Raw genomic sequence first — 22,149 nt, 5'->3', positions numbered from 1 at the left:
CCACAAAAACTTTTGTACATAATATGGGTAAGCAACATTATATGTTGACAGCACCGCACTACAGAAGGTTTTCCCGTAGTGACGACGACGTATATGAGAAAACTTCATTCTTATGTGCCAGTAGTACAATAATAACACAAAAATGTCGAACTATTAGTGTGAATCTGCCAACTAACTAGTCATATATAATTAAAATAATAAACAAACTAAATTATTAAGTTATGTGTGTGCTAAAAATGTTCGTGTTTATTTTAAGTTTTATTTTTGTTGGTGAGTACAACCTTTTTTGTAGAAACTAGATGGTAGTTTAGTGCCTACAGCCTAGACTGTCATTGTCAAACTGTCATGTCAATAGAAAAAAAGTATTTTTAATAGTGTGGGGATCTTCCGCAAACTTCGATAACTTGATTTTACAGTTATTTTACGAAAATAACTTGTTACTTATTTTGTTTGTTTATTAAAACAGGAAATTTAGTTGATTGCTTTAAAATTGTTATGGACAGAAAATTCTACATACTAACTCATTATAAATAAGAAATTAACTCGATTTTGGCAAGCTTTTCCCGCGTACCTAATAGAGGGCTATTGATGAAATTGGTTTTAGATTAAAGTCCTAGAAAGGACATAATGTTAGTTTTGGTCCGGTTTCACAAATCTGACAGACAAAATGAGAGGTTGTGAAGAACATTTGGTTCTTAACTTAATAAACTTACCTACGCGCGTCCCAAGGGAACTACATACTTAACGAGTAGGTATGTACAAAAGCGTATTGAAATTAACTTTTTTCCAGTTTTAGCGTGAAAGCGCGACAGAAAGAAACATTTATTTATGAAGATACGGGGATACTTTCGCATTAGTAAGGATTATGTTATTGTTACGAAACGATAGGTGCCTTTATTTATTGATCTGTTATACTTAGGGCATTGCCCGTTTATGAGCATAACCTGTCTTGAATATTTTATATTGCTTACGCGGCTTCGCAACTCTCCCATACCTGCTCGTATGTAGATAGGTACTTTTTTCTGTTTTTTTTTCTTGTTTTCGGCGCCTACACTGACGTCAGTTACTGACTCAATGTAAATCAGCCTTTACCCGAGCATCCCGTAAGATGTTCATATGACAGCCGGGACCTACAGTTTATTGTGCCTCTGATACACGGTTACTCTGGTGTCCAAGACATTTTTAATCAAAACCTTACAACACTTTAAAATTTGGACAACATAACTTTTTGCCACACAAAAATGGGCGGGAACAACAGACGACCTTAAAAGTCGAAAATCTCAAACATGTTTTTGATGTACCTAACCAGTTTTTTAGGTTCATTGGAACTTTAACTTGAAATGAACCGGTTACAAATAACGAGTCAATAATGTAATTAATCAAAGAGGTTTGTAATCACGTTCCAGTGATTATTGGGGAAATACCTACCAATGGTAGATACTTAATTGCTATCGTAGGTAAATCAAGTGTTGCGGTTACACAATTATTAATATACCTGTCGATGTGTATTCATCTCCCGAGCCTTTTCTTAACTATGTTGGGGTCGGCTTGCAGTCTAAAAAGATCCACTTGAGTACCAGGGCTTTACATGGAGCTACTGCCTACCTGACCTCTTCAAGACAGTTGCTCGGGCACTCCAATATCCCTTGGTAAGACTGGTTGTCAGACTTACTGGCTTCTGACTGCCCGTAACGACTGACAAGGATGCTCAATGACAGCCGGGACCAACAGTTTATCGTGCTCTCAGAAACACACTCATTTTTGTCTAAGTTATACTTATAAAGTACATTCAAACACGTACTTTACCCACTAGGCCACCATAACTTTTAGGTAGGTACCTAAGTAAAAACTATTTCATAATCTATGCTTAACATAAATGACGTTCAAAATAATTCCGCGTAAAGAATCAAAATATCTCGCGTATTCGAACAGGAAAATGGTCAACATAATTATTATCAGAAAGAGATACACACAATATGTAATAGGTACGTAGGATAAAAACCAATAAGCAATAACATAGTGGGTACATAATTGTCATTTAATTGTTAACAGTATTGATGTCTTAAGTTCAGTGCCGTAACTAGGGCGGTGCCAGCGGTGCCCAGGCACAGGGCGCAGACCCTGGAGGGGCGCAGAAATGACCAGACCAGTATCTAGTTTTGTTTCATGCATGGTAGTTAGTAGGTACATTTTGTTTTATTGCGAATATGGTGTAGACGCGCACTCTGTACTATCTATATCTATATGGCATTTTTCAAGCGATCTTGAAACAACAACACTTGTAAAGGTCCTTCTATTAATTAGAAAGTAACTTCTAGTTTCTATTTATGGTACTACTTTAAGTCCCAAAATTTTAATTCATAGGCGCCAACACCAACAAAGAGTTATCTACGTTTGGGCAACATTTTAAGTCATTTTTGTTTTGAGTTCTAAATATAACAAAAAATTTCGCGTTCGCTTCGCTTGCGCAATCAGAATCTGTGTTCCCGTGTTTTTGCATTCACCAACCAGCAATAACTTATGTACAATTGGGCAAAATTTTAGGTAATTTTTGCTTGGACTTCTGAACTATGAAAAAAAAAATTCGCGCTCGCTTCGCTCGCGCAATCGGTAACTACATTTATATTGTGTCTCTGTTTTTCGTATGGGTTTGAATTGCAGTTGGGGGCGCCGTAGAAATCTCGCCCAGGGCGCCAGTAGAATTAAAGCCGGCACTGATTGGCCTATGTGTTATTCTGATGTATAAGCTATATTATTGTAAAGTTCCATTAAAATCCATTCAGTAGTTTTTGCGTGAAAGAGTAACAAACATCCATCCATCCATGTATACAAACTTTCGCGTTTATAATATTAGTAGGATAGGATGGTAACGTTTACACTAGTGCGTCACGTGTTGTGTTGTGATGGCTTATGTATGGAACCGATACAGTTCTGACGATTTGTCCACTTTATTGTCAGAGCCTGGTTAGAGCATTTTTCAAGGGCGCAGTTTTGAAAGCTCGCACCGGGCGCATAAAAGGCTAGTTACGGCACTGCTTAAGTTACTTGTAACATTTCTAGCGTGTAACTTTAAAATCTGAAAATAGTTTGAACATAATAATAATGGCGACCACGGCCGATTTCGGCCACGGCGACTGTTCTCATATAAGGAGATCAGCCAGCTGCGCAGGACATGTTATAGTGCACGAGCATTTGCTTGGACACAGGTGCACTCACTATTCCTTCACTCTCATAACCCGATGGGACGGCAATCCGACACCACCGGAAAGAGATCAGGCACATGCTGAACATAACAATAAGCTGAATTATTTGATTTAGGGTATGTCTACACGCTGCAAGAAGCTTGCGCATATTGAGGCAGATGCGCAGGTTATATGCATCTTAAAAACTTGCGGGTCCAGCGACTCGCGCATGTACCAAAGCAAGATACCCACCCGCGTTCTCTGTTGCGCGCTAAATGCTCCGTGTAGACGCACCCTTAGCTCACGAAGTTGTCAACATTTGGCATATGGTTTCTGCAATCATTGTGCCGATAGTTATTTTAGCCAATAGTTTAATAGCCAAGAGCCTCAATTTACATCTGATGATGATGATGATGTCCTCCTAGCCGATTATCGGCTACGGCGGCTGTTTTCATATAAGGAGATTAGCCAACTGCGCAGGAATCAGGACATATTATAGTGCACAAGCAACGAACTCGCCAAAAAGCGTCGCGCAAGAAATAATCAGAATTGCCAATAGAACTTAACAGTAGAAAAAAAAAATGCTTCATGAGTTGTTAGACCTAGTTAAAATTGTTTGGGGTGTTTGAGAATATAGAAAGTAGGTACGAAAAACTTGACCAAATAAAACCGGCGATTCCGTTATACGAATCGTTTTGCAAAAATTTCGTATGTTGCGTTTAACGGGATCTCAGGCTTTTACTGCAATTTGAATAAATTATACTTCCCGTGATCCAAAGGCTGGGCTCAGTAGGTAACGCAACAAGGCAAGAGTTATTTTTTTATTTAAAATAAGCCTCCTTAATTCCCGTACCGGGATAAAATATACTCGCGTTACTCGCGAAGAATGTAGCTTTCCAACAGTGAAATAATTTTTCAAATCGGTTCTGTAGTTTCGGAGCCTTAAGGGTACACACAAAGTTGTTCCCTCTTTACTGAAAATGCAAAATTAGTACATATAATTATCTTAAATTAATATTCTCTTACAAAAATAACCCATAAACATTTATTCGGAAAGGGAACTATATTTTTTGTCACCAAAATTTATATTTGTCATCAAGTTGTATCACCTAATACCTAAATAGATCTATCGCCACGAAATATTTTCGTTCTCAGAAAACAAAGAGTGTTCCCAGGTATGAATTACCAAATTATTGTTAATATAATGTGTAAAATATGAGATGGATTACCAATAAAATTGTAGTGCATTATATGAATATAAACTTCGTTCTTATAATAATAGTTTTATTACTTAAATAATAGCTTGGTGCTCAAAATGGTAGATCTGTCACCAAATAAATCGATTAATCGATCCCTGACTGCGACTTCTTTTTATTTGTTATTTTGTCACCAATACAGTAGTTACATTTTATTTCGTTCAGTTATTAAAATAATGTATTCGTTACCAATTTAATACATCAGTTTATGATTTTAATGAAAATATGTTCAAAGGGAAGAGGAAGGGAAGGGAGACAAATTGGCGCGCTTTCGGGCCTAAACTAATGGGTTGTAGGTTGGTTGTAGGTACGATCATACGATGCGTGATTATCGGATTAGCCATACGCTTAAAGCTGGCCAACCCCCCACCAGAGGCAAAAAATTTACTTATCGGCCAGAAAAGAAAAAGGGGGCGCCCTTCAAAATCCTTCAAAACCAGCGCTGATTATTCAGTGATTGTTATTTTCAACAATAAATATTGATTATTTTGACTTTAATTAAATGTTTTTTTTACTATTCAGCTAGAAATTTAATTTGAATATATTTATACTACCTGTGGAAATTAAGACCCTTGGGGGAGGCACATGGCCAGTTAAATAGTAGACTCTTTTGGTTGAAAGGATGATGACGACCACCCTACATTTTTAGACCTTCATGAAATTTTCTAGTGATATAATATATGATTTATTGGTGATCTCTTTAAATTAGTTTGCTTAAATACTATTAGGACAAACCTATTATAATACATACAAAACCATTTATTTGGTACTTGACCCCATATCTCCATGATTTTCGGTAATTTATTGTGGAATTGATTTTATATTGTTTGGTGACTACATTTGGTGACAAATCTACTATTTTGAGGGCAAACCCTATTATTTAAGAAACACAAAATGAATTAAATTGGTGACAGCTTAAATCATACCCATTCGGAAATAGAATGATTTATTTTATTTCCAAATTACGCATTCATATATAACAGCTGACGCACGCTACTATATTTGCGGAAAACCCGTCCGGTTAAAAATCCCTGAGTACTTGTGTTGTGTATTTTACTCATAGGTACTGAGAAATTATAAGTAGGTTTTTTTGATGTGCGTATAAGTTTATAATTGGCTAGCTTCATTATCTGTGTAGTCTTCTCCCAACTATGTTGGGGTCGGCTTCCAGTCTAACCGTATGCAGCTGAGTACCAGTGTTTTACAAGGAGTGACTGCCTATCTGAGCTCCTCAAGCCATTCATAATTGGCTCGCTTACGTAGAGAGAAATTAAAAAATCTAATAATATACGTCATAGGGTTTGTTACCTAATCAGAACGCACTTTTTCATCTAACTATATGGTGGATAGCTGTAAAGAGGATTATAAAGACTCAAAAATAATAGTTTGTGTCTTGCCATGAATTAAGTAAAAATCACAAGGATGCCATTAGATTCATCTTTTTTTAAAAAACCTTTTTTATATGGCATTTAATAGATTTTTTTCACATCATTCAGCCAGCCACAAATCCATTTTAAAAGACCGAATATTTTTTATTATGACATAAAAAACTTTTTAAATATTCGGTCTTGCATAATACCCCTTGTTGCTGGCTGAGCCGCGTGAAAAAAATCATGGAAGCCATTTATTAATTCGAAAACTATTAAACTTAAAAATAAAACCTAATGGCATCTTTACGATTTCAAAGCGACGGACAGCCAGTTAGTTTTTTGATTTTAATAAAGAGGTAACAATGTTTTGTTTTGTTTGAAACTACTGAACCGATTAAAAAAAATATTTCACGATTGAAAATCTACACTAAGTATACCCGAGTAACATAGGCTATATTTTACCCTGGTACGGGCAGTAGTTCCCACGGAAAGCGGGTGAATCAGGGGCAACAGCTAGTCTTCATACAAAATGACATCAAAACTTAAATTACGGATAAACCAACCGCAAATGTCCAGCTTATTGTTAGCTTTTTATCTTATTTATTTTTAAATATTACCTATTATACAATCGATCACAATGTGATTGACCCTCCAGCATTACTTGGTCCCTTTTTATACAAAACTTATATAGCAAGAGAGATCTTTTTAAAGTGGTTTGAACAATAGATATGCGCTTGAGTGTAAACCTTTTTTATCGCAGGTTAAATAAATGGTATGCGTCTTTTTCAGATTATGGTCGTTACAACATCTTAAATGTTTTTGCAAATGTTGACTAGTTTTTGTTGACCATGTCTGCGGCTTTGCTAGTTCCCTGTTTATTCTTTAATCTTTGCTTAAATGAAAGGTTTTTTTTTTATACAAAAATATGCTCCCCCGTGCCTTGGAAAGTGATTCGCGCTATGGATCCTTCTTGTGATCTCTCTCCGGTGGTGTCGGATTACAGTCCCGCGCTATGAGAGTGAAGGAATAGTGAGTGCACTTGGGTCTGCCTGCACGTAAGCACCTATATTAAATGATGACTATATAACTCTTTCCTAAAATAAGTCTTTTTAGGGTTCCGTAGCCAAAATGGCAAAAACGGAACCCTTATAGTTTCGTCATGTCCGTCTGTCCGTCTGTCCGTCTGTCCGTCTGTCACAGCCGATTTACTCGGAAACTATAAGTACTACAGTGATGAAATTTGATGGGAATATGTGTTGTATGAACCGCTACAAAAATATGACACTAAATAGTAAAAAAAAGAATTGGGGGTGGGGCCCCCCATACATGTAACTGAGGGATGAAATTTTTTTTTTCGATGTACATACCCGTGTGGGGTATCAATGGAAAGGTCTTTTAAAATGATATAAAGTTTTCTAAAAAACATTTTTCTTAAAGTGAACGGTTTTTGAGATATCAGCTCTCAAAGTCGTAAAAAGTATGTCCCCCCCCCTCTATTTTTTTTAACTACGGGGTATAAAATTCTAAAAAAAATAGAGGTGATGCATGCTCTTTCAACGATTTTTGGTTTGATCAAAGTATCTCTTATAGTTTTTGAGATAGGTTGATTTAACTGTAATTTACGGAACCCTTCGTGCACGAGTCCGACTCGCACTTGGCCGGTTTTTTTAAACTAACTGTTTTCCCAGGCGCTTCCGATGGATAATACTGCCCGAGCCCTGATAAAATATAGCCTATACATATAATATAGGCTATATTACTCGGAGATAATTTAGCTCCACTAGTTTCGGACCTTAGGATGCCTACGAACAAACAAAAAAACAAATCATGTTTACTCTTTATTATATTCGTATAGATAACAGCAAAATATGTAGATCCCCGCGCATGCACTTTAACCCTATCAAAAGTTAACTTGAGGAAAAAAACTTGATATTACGTAGCCATTAAGTATTGTAGTTTGGAATCCACATTAAATACCTAAGTGGATCGCGGCTGTCATTTGAACATCTTCAGCAGTCGTTACGGGTAGTCAGAAGCCAGTAAGTCTGACAACCAATCTTACCAAGGGCTAGGGTTCCCCGGGTAACTGGGTTGAAGAGGACAGATAGGGCAGTCGCTCCTTGTAAAACACTGGTACTCAGCTGCATCTGGTTACACTGGAAGCCGACCCTAAAATAGTTGGGAAAAGGCTGGGCAGATAAAGAGTAACAAATAAATACAAAGGCATATATTCTGGGTATTTTATTTAGCTTAATGGCTGTTTAATTGGTAGATCAATTATCTAAATATTTGACGTCAATCACAAATCAAAATCTAACGCACATAATTGCTATTGACGTTTGTAATAATCTGGTTTTTAAAGTTAATTTAAAATGGCTGGAAATTATTACGGAACTCCACCAATTGTCGTGGTGGCCTAGTGGGTAAAGAACCAAGTTCTCAAGTATGAGAGTGTAGGTTGTATTCCTGGTCATGCAAATACTAATGCATTTTTTCTAAGTATGTATGTACTTTCTAAGTATATCTTGGACACATAACTGATGAAAGGTTAAGGAAAACATCTCGAGGAAACTGGACTATAATGTCTGAAATCAGCAAACCTCCTGATAAGTACCCTCTGATGTCATTATAATACGTAGGAATTCTACTGTACTAGTTCAATTTATTGTCTGCGTAAGGATCACAACTCACCGATCCTCTCGAAATACATGTAGAGAGTTGCTACCTAATTGCTTCCAGCTACCAGTTGTTAGTTGCTACCAATTGCTACCCTTGTGGTTTTGAAGATATATGACGATATCAGAATGGCTGTCACCTTTAGATGCTGAATATCTTCAAAACCACGAGGGTAGCAATTGGTAGCAACTAATGCTAGCTGGTAGCAATTAGGTAGCAACTCTCTACATGTATTTCGAGAGGATCAGTGAGTTGTGACAGTGATCCTGACGCAGACAATTTATTATTTTTTTCCTATAAAATTTCAGTAGGAATTACATAGCCCATATATTAACGCTGGATTTAGGCTAGGTACTTTCATTCGTTTCAGTTGCGTAATACCATGGAGTTACCGCGGCTAGTAAATTATGGGCATTTAATTAATAATCAAGAGGAAATAGAGAGGAAAAGGAGGTTACAACTCATATTTTTGGTTGGAGCTATATTATTTTTAATGTTATATTTTCGTTTTTCAGCCATATCACCAGCAGTAAGTTCGGTAGTAAAGCACGCGACACACTCATGCAGGTACCTAAATCTATACATAATTATATTAAGGGAACAAATATAATGACCACCATAAAATGCTTTGATACCCTAAGTTTTGCAACCAGAAATATCTACTGAACACCAGAAAAATAAAGTCTAAAAATGTAATAGTACCAGCTATTTTAGTCACGACTTCACTTTAAATTGTATTCGACCACCAAATTTAGTAAATGATCACCAACTCTTGACGACCAAATTAATGTATTATTGTTGCCTAAATAAGTCACTGTGATTGCCATAAAATGTAGGCTTATTACCAAATAAAGTATTATGATGCCATATTAAGTTATGTGTCCGGCTTGCAATGCATGCGTGAGTGTCAGTATGACGAGTGACAGGGGAAAATGGAAGAAAATGACATATTGCGCCGACGCCAAGTAAAATTGGGAACAGGGCAGGAGAAAGAAGAAGAAGAATGTGTTTCTCAATACACTCTTATCGCACTGTTTAGAGACATGCAATAGACAATTTTCCACGCTAGTGCAGGAAAAGGGTCCCCATAATGTTATTACATTTATTTTATCAGGCCGAACTTATTTTTTTGGAGTCAGTTTACTTAAACAGGATAGCAAGATGTAAAAACTTTTTTGATGATCATTTACTACTTTTGGTGATCATTTACTACTTTGGGATAACAATGATTTTTGGACTCATTTTGCTTAAATAGGATAGCAGAATTTAAAAACTTTGGTTATAATCTTACTTTAAAATGGTGGTTTAATTTTGGTGATCATTTACTATTTTTGGCTTACGCATGATTTATTTTGGAGTAATTTCACTTAAATAGGATAGCAAAGTGTTAAAACTTTGGTGATAGTTTTACATTAAAATGCGAGTTTCATTTTGGTGATCATTTACTATTTTTGTCTGCTGTTTGTTACTATATCTGGTGATCAGTTAAACATAAGCCTTATATTAATACTTATTTATTTTTTAAGGATAAATTTTCGAAAACCGTGTCGCGAAATATTTAATCTATATGTAATTATTTATTTTTGCTATTTCATCGGTATAATTGCATAAGAAGTTTGCAAAAAGAGTCGCGGCTCTCGTTAAGGTAAAGATTCGCTATAGTTCAGATGGATCCTACAACTGCTTTTAACAGAACACAGTTGCCTTTTGGATGCTTCACACTCACTGTTACGTACTGTAAACCCTGTGATTATTAATTTGATTTCTGTCTTAAATTGATAGATAAAATTATATATTTGTCCAATAGAAGATACTACGTTTTTCTGAGCTAAGTCAAACTCTGTTTTTAATATAATCTTCTATGTTACATTTCCAGTGTCAACGAGTTCTCTTGCGCAGACAGCTCATGCATCAGCCTGTCCTCTATTTGTGACGGAGCTAGGGACTGTGACGATGGCAGCGATGAAGCCCACTGCTCTCCTGGAAGTAATTTGTAAGTACATAAGACTTCCGATAGTAATTAAGCAGTATTTTTTTAGTACTATCATCAAATGATATCTACCTTTCGCTTTGGGTGCAGCGTGAGGTTATGTCAAACTCTTACTGACTAAAACCCACAACGTTCCTTCTCAAGCCCTTTATGTACCAGGGCCGCGGTATCTCTTTCGAAAGATACCGCAGCTCCGGTAGATTTTGGCCCTGGTGGGCCCCACTGGGATTAAGCTGTACCTACTAAATATTGTATTTTTAAATTACATTTAAGTTTCTGATAATCATTGTGTTTTCTCCATTTTCAGGGGTGGCTTGACTGAAGATTTGGTGCTACATAGAGATAGAAGACAAGCATCACAGTGTCGGTAAGTAATTCTCTATTTATACTTATACCTTTGCCCAATAGTGGAACTATGAATAGTCTGACCATGATGACGATGATACCATTAATTTTGTTTACCTATATAAACTAATCGGCCTAGCCTTTTATTCAATTCAATATATTTATTGCAGACTTGTTTTTATTCACAACATTTTAGTGGAACAGTCTGATTGGTTGTACCTTAGAAATTAAAATATGTTCTGACACACATGCAATTGCGTAGAATATTTGGTTATATAACCATGAAATCAGGCGTTACTTAGCGGAAATCCACGACATAATTTTTTTTGAAAAAATATATAGCGTTAATTTCCGCGTTCCCCGTGGAGAGTTGACACACGCTTCTTTTTTCCAGCCATAGCCCTAGGAAGTGGAGAGATGGGGATACTGTCCAATGTTATTATGAAAAGTGCTGATCTAATTAGCCTACGATGTGGTTAGGAAGTTCTTGAGGAAACCTGGACTATTCAGTCTGAAATCACCAACCCGCATTGAGCAAGCGTGGTGATTAATGCTCAATCCTTCACCGTGTGAGAGGAGACCGCAGCTCAGCAGTGGGACGATAAAAAGGCTGTAACAGTGATTAGGAAGTGTCTAGAAAGAAGCCATAAACCACTTTGCTTAAATGAAGTTATCAATTGCTTTTTTTAATTGCAGACGTAACCAATGGCAATGTCGAGATGGCAGCTGTATCTCGTTCGATGGGAAGTGTGATGGCATGGTGGACTGCCCTGATAAGAGTGATGAGACCCACGCCCTTTGCAGAAAGACCAGGTATGTTCACGAGTATACTGGTAAGATTTATAAGGTAGAAGATGCCGTTTGAATCTAGTTCGTTGCTGTGAATCTAGTTCGGCACGATTTTTAATTTCTGAAGAAGAGATTCAAAAAAATGAAAGGTAGGAAATACACCAATATTTCTTCTGGTCTACTCACTGTAGGATACAGTTATAAAATGCGAGCGAAAATTTCTAAACTGTTCGTGAGACTGCAATCTTTGTGCGCAAACACGTCTTAGCACTTGGAAATTGATCAGCATCTAGCTTTTTAAGTATTTTAGGACCTTTGAAAGGTCTATATATATGGAATAAAAACTGATCTAATATCCTTCAGATTATGCAGGCTTGAATTCATTTAAAAAAAAAAATTAAGTCCATCCTACATTACTAAAAAAATTGTTTAGTTTCTTTTATTTTCTATTATTTCAACAGATGTCAACCCAACTGGTTTCGTTGTACGTACGGCGCCTGCGTGGATGGGACGGCGCCGTGTAACGGTATCGTAGAATGCGCCGACCAATCCGATGAGTTGCTGCCAAGATGTCGTAATGAGACTGAAGAGTCGCAGTAAGTAGTATCTTATCACCTGCCCAGCCTTTTGACAATTATGAAAGGGGCAGCTTCCAGTCTAACTGGATACAGCTGAGTCAGTGAACCAGTCTGCCGTATGGAGCGACTGCCTGTCTGATCTCCTCAACCCGTACCTGGCCAACCCAATTCTTCTTGGAAAGACTCATTGCCTTGCCAGGCTATATAGCTTCTGACAACCCGTAACGACTGCTAAAGATGTAAATGACACCCCGTATATCTTCGGCACAGTTTAAATACATGTAGAGTCTTCGGTAACCCAATACGTACCTACTCATCTATTTTGGGAATCTCTTTAAATCCACATCAATGTATGCCTTGAATTCTCTCTACTGTATTACAATGTAGATGCAGTTTTGCATACTGTTTTCGATGGTGTGTCTGCCTTCTGACTTCTACATCATCTTTCCCCTGCAATATATTTTTGGGGTCATACAATGATGCTTCGTGTGTACAGCGCGAAAGTGTTACACTTTATTGACTAAACACGCCTTTGTTCCTTCTAGAGCCTTCTAGTCCCTTTGTTACCAGCGCTGTTGTAACTCATTCGAACATAAGTCCGAGGGATGACAAACAAGTCATTTTGCACCTTATACGTAAGTAATAAAGTCCATTTTCCAGGAACCGATTTCGGTGTGCAGACGGCAGCTTCATCTCGGCCGCCGACCACTGTGATGGGACTCCTAATTGTCCAGATGGTTCGGACGAGACTGTCCGGGCGTGTTCGGACAAGACGTGTCCGGGTTACCTGTTCCAATGTGCTTATGGAGCTTGCGTTGATCAGGGATCTGATTGCAATGGGGTGAGTGTGTGCGTCTTTAGATTTTGTTTATAGTTTTACATCGATGACTTTACTTGATGTTGTTACTGCCCCAATTGACAACCTCACCTGCTTATGATCCCTGCTGAAAAACAAACGAGGGTTTGGCGACCGACTTGTGGCGGTTCAACCACCACACAATACCTAGTAGGATATCAACCCGTTGTATGCTGGTGCGCGGATCCACGCGAGACACAATTGATTTTCTATTGTTCTATAATTTAGCAACATACCTACAAGCGGTTAAATGTCTTTGCACCCGCGCATCGAAGTACCTACACGTACACGCATGACCGACATTTGCGTCTGACCTCTTCGACTGTCGGATTGCTGTCCGTAAGGACTATGAGAGCGAAGGAATGGAGAGTGCACCTGTGTATACGCTAATGCTTGTGCACTAGTTATATGTCCTGGTTGTTTTCCTTAGATTCCAGCCCGATATGCGCCAGACTCTAGACGCCATTATTAATTATTGTTAATTTTATTACACAGATAAATGAATGTGCAGATGGCTCTGACGAATCAGACGAGCTGTGCAATCGGATGCTTCCTGGGACATCTACTACTAAGTAAGTTATTACGAAATCATATATTACAAGATATTGAGCGTGTGGGACGGATTGTGAACTTTCTGATAACATTAAAGTTAATCTTCATCCATATACGGGAAGTAATTCCCATAAAAAAGTGTGTATGTAGTAGTATGTAGTATGAATGTAGATGGATGGAGAGGAAGAGGGACCTTAGAAAAGATGGATGGATTGCCTGTGGGATGACATGAATAGGAAGGGAGTGAGTGTCAGTATGACGAGTGATTAGACCTCAAATAAAATTGGGAACAGGTCAGGAGGAAGAAGAAAAATGCTAATCTGAAAAAAGAAACAAATACCTTATCTCAAGTCAACATCTCTATAAACACACGAGTTTTAAGTCGTTTTAACCGACATCCCAAACATCAGGATTTCAAATCGAACATTTCTTCCAGGCCACCACCAGTCGCAACCGGCAACTGTGTCTTCCCACCACAGCCAGATCATGGTAGCTTCGTATCAAACGTACCGAATGCAGCGCCTGGACAAAGATTCTCCGTGCTGACGCTTAATGTCACTTGCCGTAGAGGATACGGTCCAATTGGGTCTGAGACCGTGTTTTGTTATGAAGGCATCTGGTCTGATGCTATTCCTCAATGCGTTCGTAAGTATAAGGTTTTTGTTCTTATTCCTTATTACTACATATGTAGCAGAGTACCTACACATAGTGCATAGCATCATGTTCTCAGATCAAAAGAGGATTCTAGTTTGTTTGCTTGTTTATTCTCATTTTAAGAAGGAATTACTCGATGTATAGGCAAAAGCATATTCTTGATATAGAATTTAGGATTCAAGGTATCTCTATACCGAATATCATTTTAATTGGTTCAGTGGTTCAACAGTTATAAGCAAACTTCTATGTGCTTGAATCAAACTTCTCAGTTTTGTCTCTAGCGAAGCATTCGATACACTATGCATGTCTAAAAGTTGAGTTTTTTCAAGTAAATTCAATTGTTTCGACTTTTAGTTATTAAGTTTCAGATATTGTAATAATCCAGATGACAAGTTCAAATATTTTCATCAACCTTTCGAAAAAACATCTCATTTACGAGCTTTTTGAAAGGAGTGCCTCTAGGAGCAATATTGGGCCCAACTCAATAACTTTCTTATGCTATCCTATGTTGCTGTAATTTTAAACGTTATTAAAAACCATACTTTATCCTGTAGGTTTATGCAAAGTGGTCGTCCATCCATCAGTGACATACCGCTGCCTCGTCGCATCCGATGGTGTTAAAGGCTCAAGAAACTGCAACAAGTATGAACCAAATGGAACAGTCATCAGCCCAGAATGCAACAGCCCAAACTATTACTCTGCGAATCCTCTCTCCAACATGAGATGCATCGATGGCAGCTGGAACCACGTAGCTACTTGCTCACCAGGTTTGGTCAAAACTGGAACTAATATCACTGTTATTATCAAAGATACACTCAAAGTTTATGTCAGTAAGTTCTTCTATGCCAGTCCTAAGAAAATAGAAGCAGTTACGGAAAAGGTTGAGGTTAGTACGGTTAATAATTTGGACTATGATGATGAAATCAGTGAAGATGATTGGCGTATGGGTAAACCTCAGAAGAAAGTACAAAATAGTAATAGCAATGGCGGGGTCAATTTCAATATTTATAACAGCAGTGTTGTTGTTAATCCCAGTGACAGAATACACTTTAGAAATTAGACTTACTCAAGCACAAAATAAAAACATTTATTTTATAGGAATTATTACACAGTACATAAGAAGATAGTACTTATTATGGTTACTATTTTTTTAATCTTATATTACAGATCTAAAATACCTTAAATAGTTCCTTTTTTAAGCATTTGATTAAGTTCCATAATACCTAATTTAATTGCCATTTTTGTAGGCTGATAATATTTTACTTTTACCAAACGACAAGGTTACATATTTTCTTAGTTTAAGTTACATATTTTCCACGTACGCCATATTTTTTTTTTATTTGAGAAACTTCTTGGTGTTTTTTCGCAGTAATTTTTACCATTACCATGATGCAATTTTGTTGAACTAATTTTTCTAGGCTAATTTATTCGTTTATTTATTTATTTGGGGCTGATTTTGTAACAGATACCTTTGTTTTTTTGCAAGAAATAATGATAGCTTGACATATGTTTTTGTTTTACGCATCTGTCAGGTGTCAAACTGACATTTAGGTATTTTTAAATGAAAGCTCTCGTTTTATCTTCCCACTGCTGGGCACAGGCCTCCTCTCATGGAGGAAAGATCTGGCTTTTGAAAAATCGAGCCCCAACCTTTTTTGTTTGTTTGTTTTGTTTTTGGTTGCTAACCCTCGAATTGTACCAGTTTTTTAAATATATTTATTGTAGTTTAGTCGATTATAAAGCCTTGACGATTCTGTTAGCCACATCTTTTCCGTGATCGGAAATGCATGGTGCTGCCATTGCTCAAAGAGATTGATTTATTTCAAAGACAACCAAAGAATCTGTCAGTATTTAAGGTACTTATGACAGCACGTCAACCTATCTCAATCTGTCAAATTTCTTTTTTTTAAATGCAGTTGGAAAATGCATGTCTACCATATTATATTAAATAAAATCTGTACATTGTATTTTAAAATAAACTAAATCTATATTTACATACAAAAATAAAAATTAAAACTAATAAAGCGCGTCGAAAAATTGATCCTCATCGCTGTCACCCGGCATTGCCACGTTGAATGGCAATGCTTAATCGTTGGGCGAAATAAAAGCCAGCCCTTGGGTCAAATTTCTTCAACAGATTTTCAACCTTGTCACAATAATGGAAGGTTAGTGTTCGATTGGTAAAATTTGACAGAATCGGGTAGGTTGACCTGCTAGCTTCTGTACATTACAAACCAATGTTATATTAGTGTTAAGCATATTTTAGGGTCTTGCAATATTTACTCAAATAAGTGACATTATTTTGATACACATAATACATGGCTTATTAGATTATTTAAAGCAAATTATACTCTATTACAGTTGTTGAATGTGTCAATTGGATATCAATTGAATTTCAATTGCAGTTTTTACTTTAACGGAAATGCAGAAAGATTTGTTTAAAGAAATGCTATTATATTCTAGTTTTAGGTACTTCGCGATATTCTGACTTAAAAAAAAGTAAATTTTGTTAACAGGATGGTTACTATAACAGTTTTGTAATAATAAGTATATTTTTTTAACAATAAACGAATTAAAAATATCACTTGTGTTCTTTATTTTTTCTTTTTATCCTGGTCCACCATCCTTTTAACATTTTTGCTGACCATGAAAATACATACTTTGACACTGAATAATTCTGACTCACTGAATAGTCACATAGCGCGACTTCAGCGTACAAGGTCTCGGGTTCGATTCCCGGGATAGACCAAAATGCCTTAGTGGCTTTTAGAAACTTTCACAAAATTAAACTCGGAAACTGGAAGTTGACGGTGTTACCCCTCCGGGGGGCACGTAAAGCCGACGTAGGTACCCGATTGCTTAGTAGGAGTCGTTGTTACAATTCCACATCAGAGGCCGACAGGCTTTGAGAAAACTCTGACGCTTGGGCCCGGTTTACTGGTTACCGATAAAATGACAGCTATTCGGTGGTTAATGCTATCTGCCAGATAAAGGCTGCCTATAATTTCTCCCAGATATTACTCTCCGAGACTTGTGAACCCAGAAGTTATAGTTTATCTGTCAGATAAGAGCCTGATAGGCTGTCAGTTACTTGTTTGGTGGATCAAGCTGCAGCTCACTCGATAAGAAGAAGAAAGGGGGGATTAGCATATTTATCTCTAAATGCACAACACAAAATTGTACCCACAAGAAGAACAGGGTCTCAATTCTGCTTATTTTAGTCAAGCGTCTTACGACTGATATCCAACTGAGATTCAATCACAGCTCAATTACGATTGAAGCATATGGGGCATTCCGCAAATATTAACTATTATTTTGTTTTAAATGGACGTTTTTATCCTTTTCTGTGATTCAATAAGGAATCATATTGTCTGCAATTGATTAATGATTGTAGAGCAGACTACCCTATAGGTATAGACCAATGGCCAACCAATAGCAAATCAATGGAATGTCATTGCAAAACGATTGGTCTTATTTTAGTAGCAGAATGCCTGCTAAGGTTAACACTGCTATTGGAATTCAATTGATATCCAATTGACACACTATTAAATTAGCAACATTAATCTAGCTTCAGACTAAACCCCCTTTTTTCAGAATGTGGACGAGTAACTCCAGATGGAATAGATCTGATTATAGACGGTAGGAATGCCAAGAGAGGGGAGCTGCCATGGCACGTCGGCATCTATAGGAAGACCAGAGATCCTTATGAACAAATCTGTGGAGGCTCTCTTGTTTCTAACTCTCTTGTTATATCAGGTAAGAAGGAAATAAAGTCATTGTTTAAACTTTAAATCATCATTTGAGAGATCGCTCTTAGCGATAACCCATTATGTCACCTACTTTAACTAGGTTAAAATCAAAAATGTAAACTACGTAATAAAGAATATCTATCTACCTGCCCAGCCTTTCCTCAACTATGTTGGGGTAGTCTTCTATTCTAACCGGATGCAACTGAGTATCAGTATTTTATAAGGAGCGACTGCCTATCTGACCTCCTCAACCCAGTTACAGGGCAACCCAATAGCACTATGTAGGACTGGTTGTCAGACTTTCTACAACACGCTTTTATAAATGCTCGTGAAATCATTACAAACAATACTTTTCTTAAAAGTCCAAATACAGCTGTGATATCCATGTATCATGAAGTTCCATTTCATATCTCCGGCACCATCATCAGATCAGTTCGACAGTACCATATTATTATTTTTTTGTCATCAGAATTTCATAACGCTGCGATTCTTAGGAGGTGGTTAGCGGTAGATTCAATATTTGACACTTCATTAAAATTATTGAATTTGACAAGTTATTAAGTATTCATTATGTTTTAGCTGCCCATTGTTTTTGGAGTGACGCTAACCAAGTGTTGCCAGCTGCCAACTATGCTGTTGCCGCTGGTAAAATTTATAGACCTTGGAACAACCCCAGAGATGTGGGAGCACAGAAGTCCAATGTAAGTACTTAAAGAGTTCCAATACCATCATCTGCCTAGCCTTTTCCTAACTATGTTGGGGTTCCGGTCTAACTGGATACAGCTGAGTACCAGTGTGCTACTTGGACCGACTGCCTATTTGGTCTGCCGCTAAAGTAAATCAATTGCAAACAATATGACTCATTATTGAATCACAGTAAAGGATAACAACGTTTATTTAATTAAAAGATTAAATAGCGGAATGCCACCTACGCTTTAATCGTAATTGAGTCGTGATTGAATCTCAGTTGGATATCAATCGTTTGAATTAATAAATAGCAGACATATTAATTAACAGTATATTATTCTTCAGGTTTCAGAAATAAGGATCCCGCAGCGTTTTCAAGGAAATCAGGCTAACTTTCAAGATGATATAGCTCTCCTTGTATTAGAAACTGCGTTTGTCTACGCTACGTACATAAGGCCCGTTTGTCTGAATTTCGACATCAATTTTGACAGAGCTCAGTTGCAGCCTGGTATAATGGGCAAGGTAAGGGTTTATAGCTTAACTGTTACTGTTACAGCCTTTTTATCGTCCCACTGCTGGGCTGCAACCTTCTCTCACACGGAGAAGGATTGAGCATTAATCTCCGCGCTTGCTCAATGCGGGTTGGTGATTTCAGACTTTATAGTCCAGGTTTCCGCAAGATGTTTTCCTTCACAACTTTATCAGCCATTAATGTCTAAGATATACTTAGAAAGTACATACAACTTTCTCTTCTCTTCGGTAACAGAGATATATTATGGCTGATATTACTAGTGTTTCTCTACTATATTATGCGAATAAACCTTCCTTTTGTAACACTCTATCTGTTAAAAAAATCGCATGAAAATCGGTAGCGCATTTTTGAAGATTTAAGCGTACAAAGGGACATAGGAATAGAAAAGGCGACTTTGTTTTCTATTATAGGTATAGTAAAGTTTTTCTTGAACCCGCAGGTGGCTGGATGGGGTTTGACAGCAGCAAATGGAACAGCTTCTCCGATCCTCAAAGTGGTTGAGTTGCCGTATGTCGACATCTCTATTTGTATTAACGCATCGCCCGTAAACTTCAGAGAGTATATCACCAGTGACAAGATTTGCGCTGGTTATGGAAATGGTGAGTTACAATCTATAATGATGTCCTCCTAACTGATTTTAGCCAAATGTGCAGGACATATAGTGCGCAAGCATTTGCGCAGACACAGGTGCACTCCCTATTCCTTCACTCTCATAGCCCGAAGTGACAGCAATCCGACACCGCCGGAGAGAGATAAGGCACGGGTATATCAATGAACGAGTTCCAGGTTACGGGCTACGGGCTAATTTGTGAAAGTTCCTAAACCCACAAAGTGATTTTGACCCGACCCAGGAATGGAACCCAAGACCTCGTGCGCAATAATTTCTTAACAACATTACAGAAACGCCATTTACATAGATGTGACGTCACAAGACTCTCAAGCTTTGTCGCGTTATAACTTAGTAAATATTCAATGTTTCTCAAAATAAAAAATACGAGTCCAATATTTTTTGCTTATCTAAAATGCGGACTAACTACAAACACATTTTTTTCCCTGTCGTCACGGCTATTTTACTAGTACCTACAGCTCTCAAAAAGTGTTGCCATGATATTCTCGTATCCTTATTCTCAGGTACGGCGCTCTGTCGAGGCGACAGCGGCGGCGGCCTTGCCTTTCCCGAGAGAGAACGAGGCAACGACCGTTACTACCTACGAGGCATAGTTTCAACTGCAGCTAGCAATGATGACGCCTGCAATGCTCACACGCTCACCACATTCACACAGATTATCAAACATGAGCATTTCATCAAAGAGTCATTGTAGATTACGCAATGACATATCTTGACGTTGACGTAAGCTCAATCTGTCAAATCGCAGTAGAGTTTTTAAATAACCAATATAAATTACTCCACCAAAATCAAGCTATTATATTTATTTGCTTGCTAATGTAAAACAGATATTCTAATCTCATCATCTCCCGAGCCTTTTCCCAACTATGTTGGGGTCAGCTTCCAGTCTAACCAGATACAGCTGAGTACTAGAGTATTAAAAGGAGCGACTGGCAATCTGACCTCCTCAACCCATTTACCCGGGCAACCCAATACCATGGTTAGACTGGTGTCAGACTTACCTACTGTCTCCCGACTAGTCGTAACGAGTGCCAAGTATGTTGTTTTAAAACTTCTTTGCTCCCGGTTTGGCAGAGCGTTGCTTGAAAGTTTATGTATGAATTGATGTTGCAAAATGTATTGTTAAGTCAATTTCGCGAAAAAAGTCTCGCAGACGCAGCGCTAGTGTCTGTGCGATATCTCAGTAAATACGTACAAAATAACAGTTCTACAATTTTCCGCGAGACTTCTTTCGTGAAATTGACTTTAAATTGAATGAAATCACGTTGAAATTAATGCTGGAGCCAAATTTGAAGTCTGATAATTGTGACAGTAAAATAGTAAGGATTTTTTTTTAAAGTTTATATTTTAAATGAATCTGCTTTCACTGTATTTTGTTGTAAATTAAGTCTTGTTAGAAACATTCCCAAAAGCATTTAAAGCTTAAAAAAGCTTTGTCTTTAATATTAAAATCTTATAGGTTATTATAAAAAAAAAACTGTAGCATCAAAGTATGTATTTTTTTTTATTTGTTCTTTAAAAGGATCAAATATTTGGTTCGAATCATGTAGTAAGGAAAGATGAGCGGAGATGACATAATACATGTAAGTCAGGCGCTTTCTTCTAAGGTTAAATTCGGTGGGCATGACCAAAACGATCAGTTACGAGTGAACTAAGGACGCGTTGTGCTGACAACGATTTTTGGTATTACAAAAATGCTCCCGACCCAAAGAAGGCGTATACAAAAGTGAAAACAGTAACGTTCCTCGTCCCCCACCCCCGCATTTTCCTAGGCGATTTTCCGTTATGGCACCTCCGCTAATCATTTTGTTCTTCATGGTCAAATGGCTGCTAGAAAGAGCAGCAACTCAATAGAAATGTTACCTAAATGTGATATTTATACGTAATTTGTATGTTTTTATTGTGCTTAAATGTTTTTAGAAAATTGAATTATTCTTTGTTATAAGTAAAAAACTATTCTGAATGAAAATGCCATTAGGTTTGGTGAGAAAGACGTACTTATAAAGTTATAAATATCTAAATGGCAATAAATTAAAAGTTGTGAAGACGTAAATATAGTTGTTTGAAACTTATTGTAATAATTACTTAAATATTTTATACAATTTATAATGAAATAGTTGAGTGTTTTATTTTTATACCCACTGTACCTAGTGTTCTGCTAATTGAATAGTGTGTCAATTGGATATCAATTGAATCTCAATAGCAGTTTTAACCTTAGCGGGAATTCTGCTACTAATATGAGACCAATCGTTTTCTAATGAAATTCCATTGGTTTGCCATTGATCTGCCATTGGTCTATAGGGAA

General features: G+C 37.2%; 1 protein-coding gene across 1 annotated transcript; it reads left to right on the top strand.

Annotated features, from left to right (window-relative positions):
* The first annotated feature begins 50 nt into the window (after positions 1–50).
* LOC110381408 (modular serine protease) lies at positions 51–21,960 on the top strand. The gene is made up of 15 exons (XM_064042942.1): positions 51–270; positions 9,000–9,051; positions 10,361–10,477; positions 10,782–10,841; positions 11,516–11,632; positions 12,070–12,204; positions 12,847–13,027; positions 13,538–13,614; positions 14,031–14,239; positions 14,803–15,015; positions 17,843–18,004; positions 18,577–18,698; positions 19,030–19,206; positions 19,656–19,815; positions 20,348–21,960. Exons 1-15 carry the CDS (start codon positions 222–224, stop codon positions 20,536–20,538), a joined length of 2,022 nt encoding a protein of 673 aa, XP_063899012.1. The 5' UTR covers positions 51–221; the 3' UTR covers positions 20,539–21,960.
* The last annotated feature ends 189 nt before the right edge of the window (positions 21,961–22,149 follow it).

The sequence above is a fragment of the Helicoverpa armigera genome, chromosome 30 (assembly GCF_030705265.1).
Source record: "Helicoverpa armigera isolate CAAS_96S chromosome 30, ASM3070526v1, whole genome shotgun sequence".
Lineage (NCBI taxonomy): Eukaryota > Metazoa > Arthropoda > Insecta > Lepidoptera > Noctuidae > Helicoverpa > Helicoverpa armigera.
Note: the sequence above shows the minus strand (reverse complement) of the source record. Positions and strands in the feature narration are given on the sequence as shown.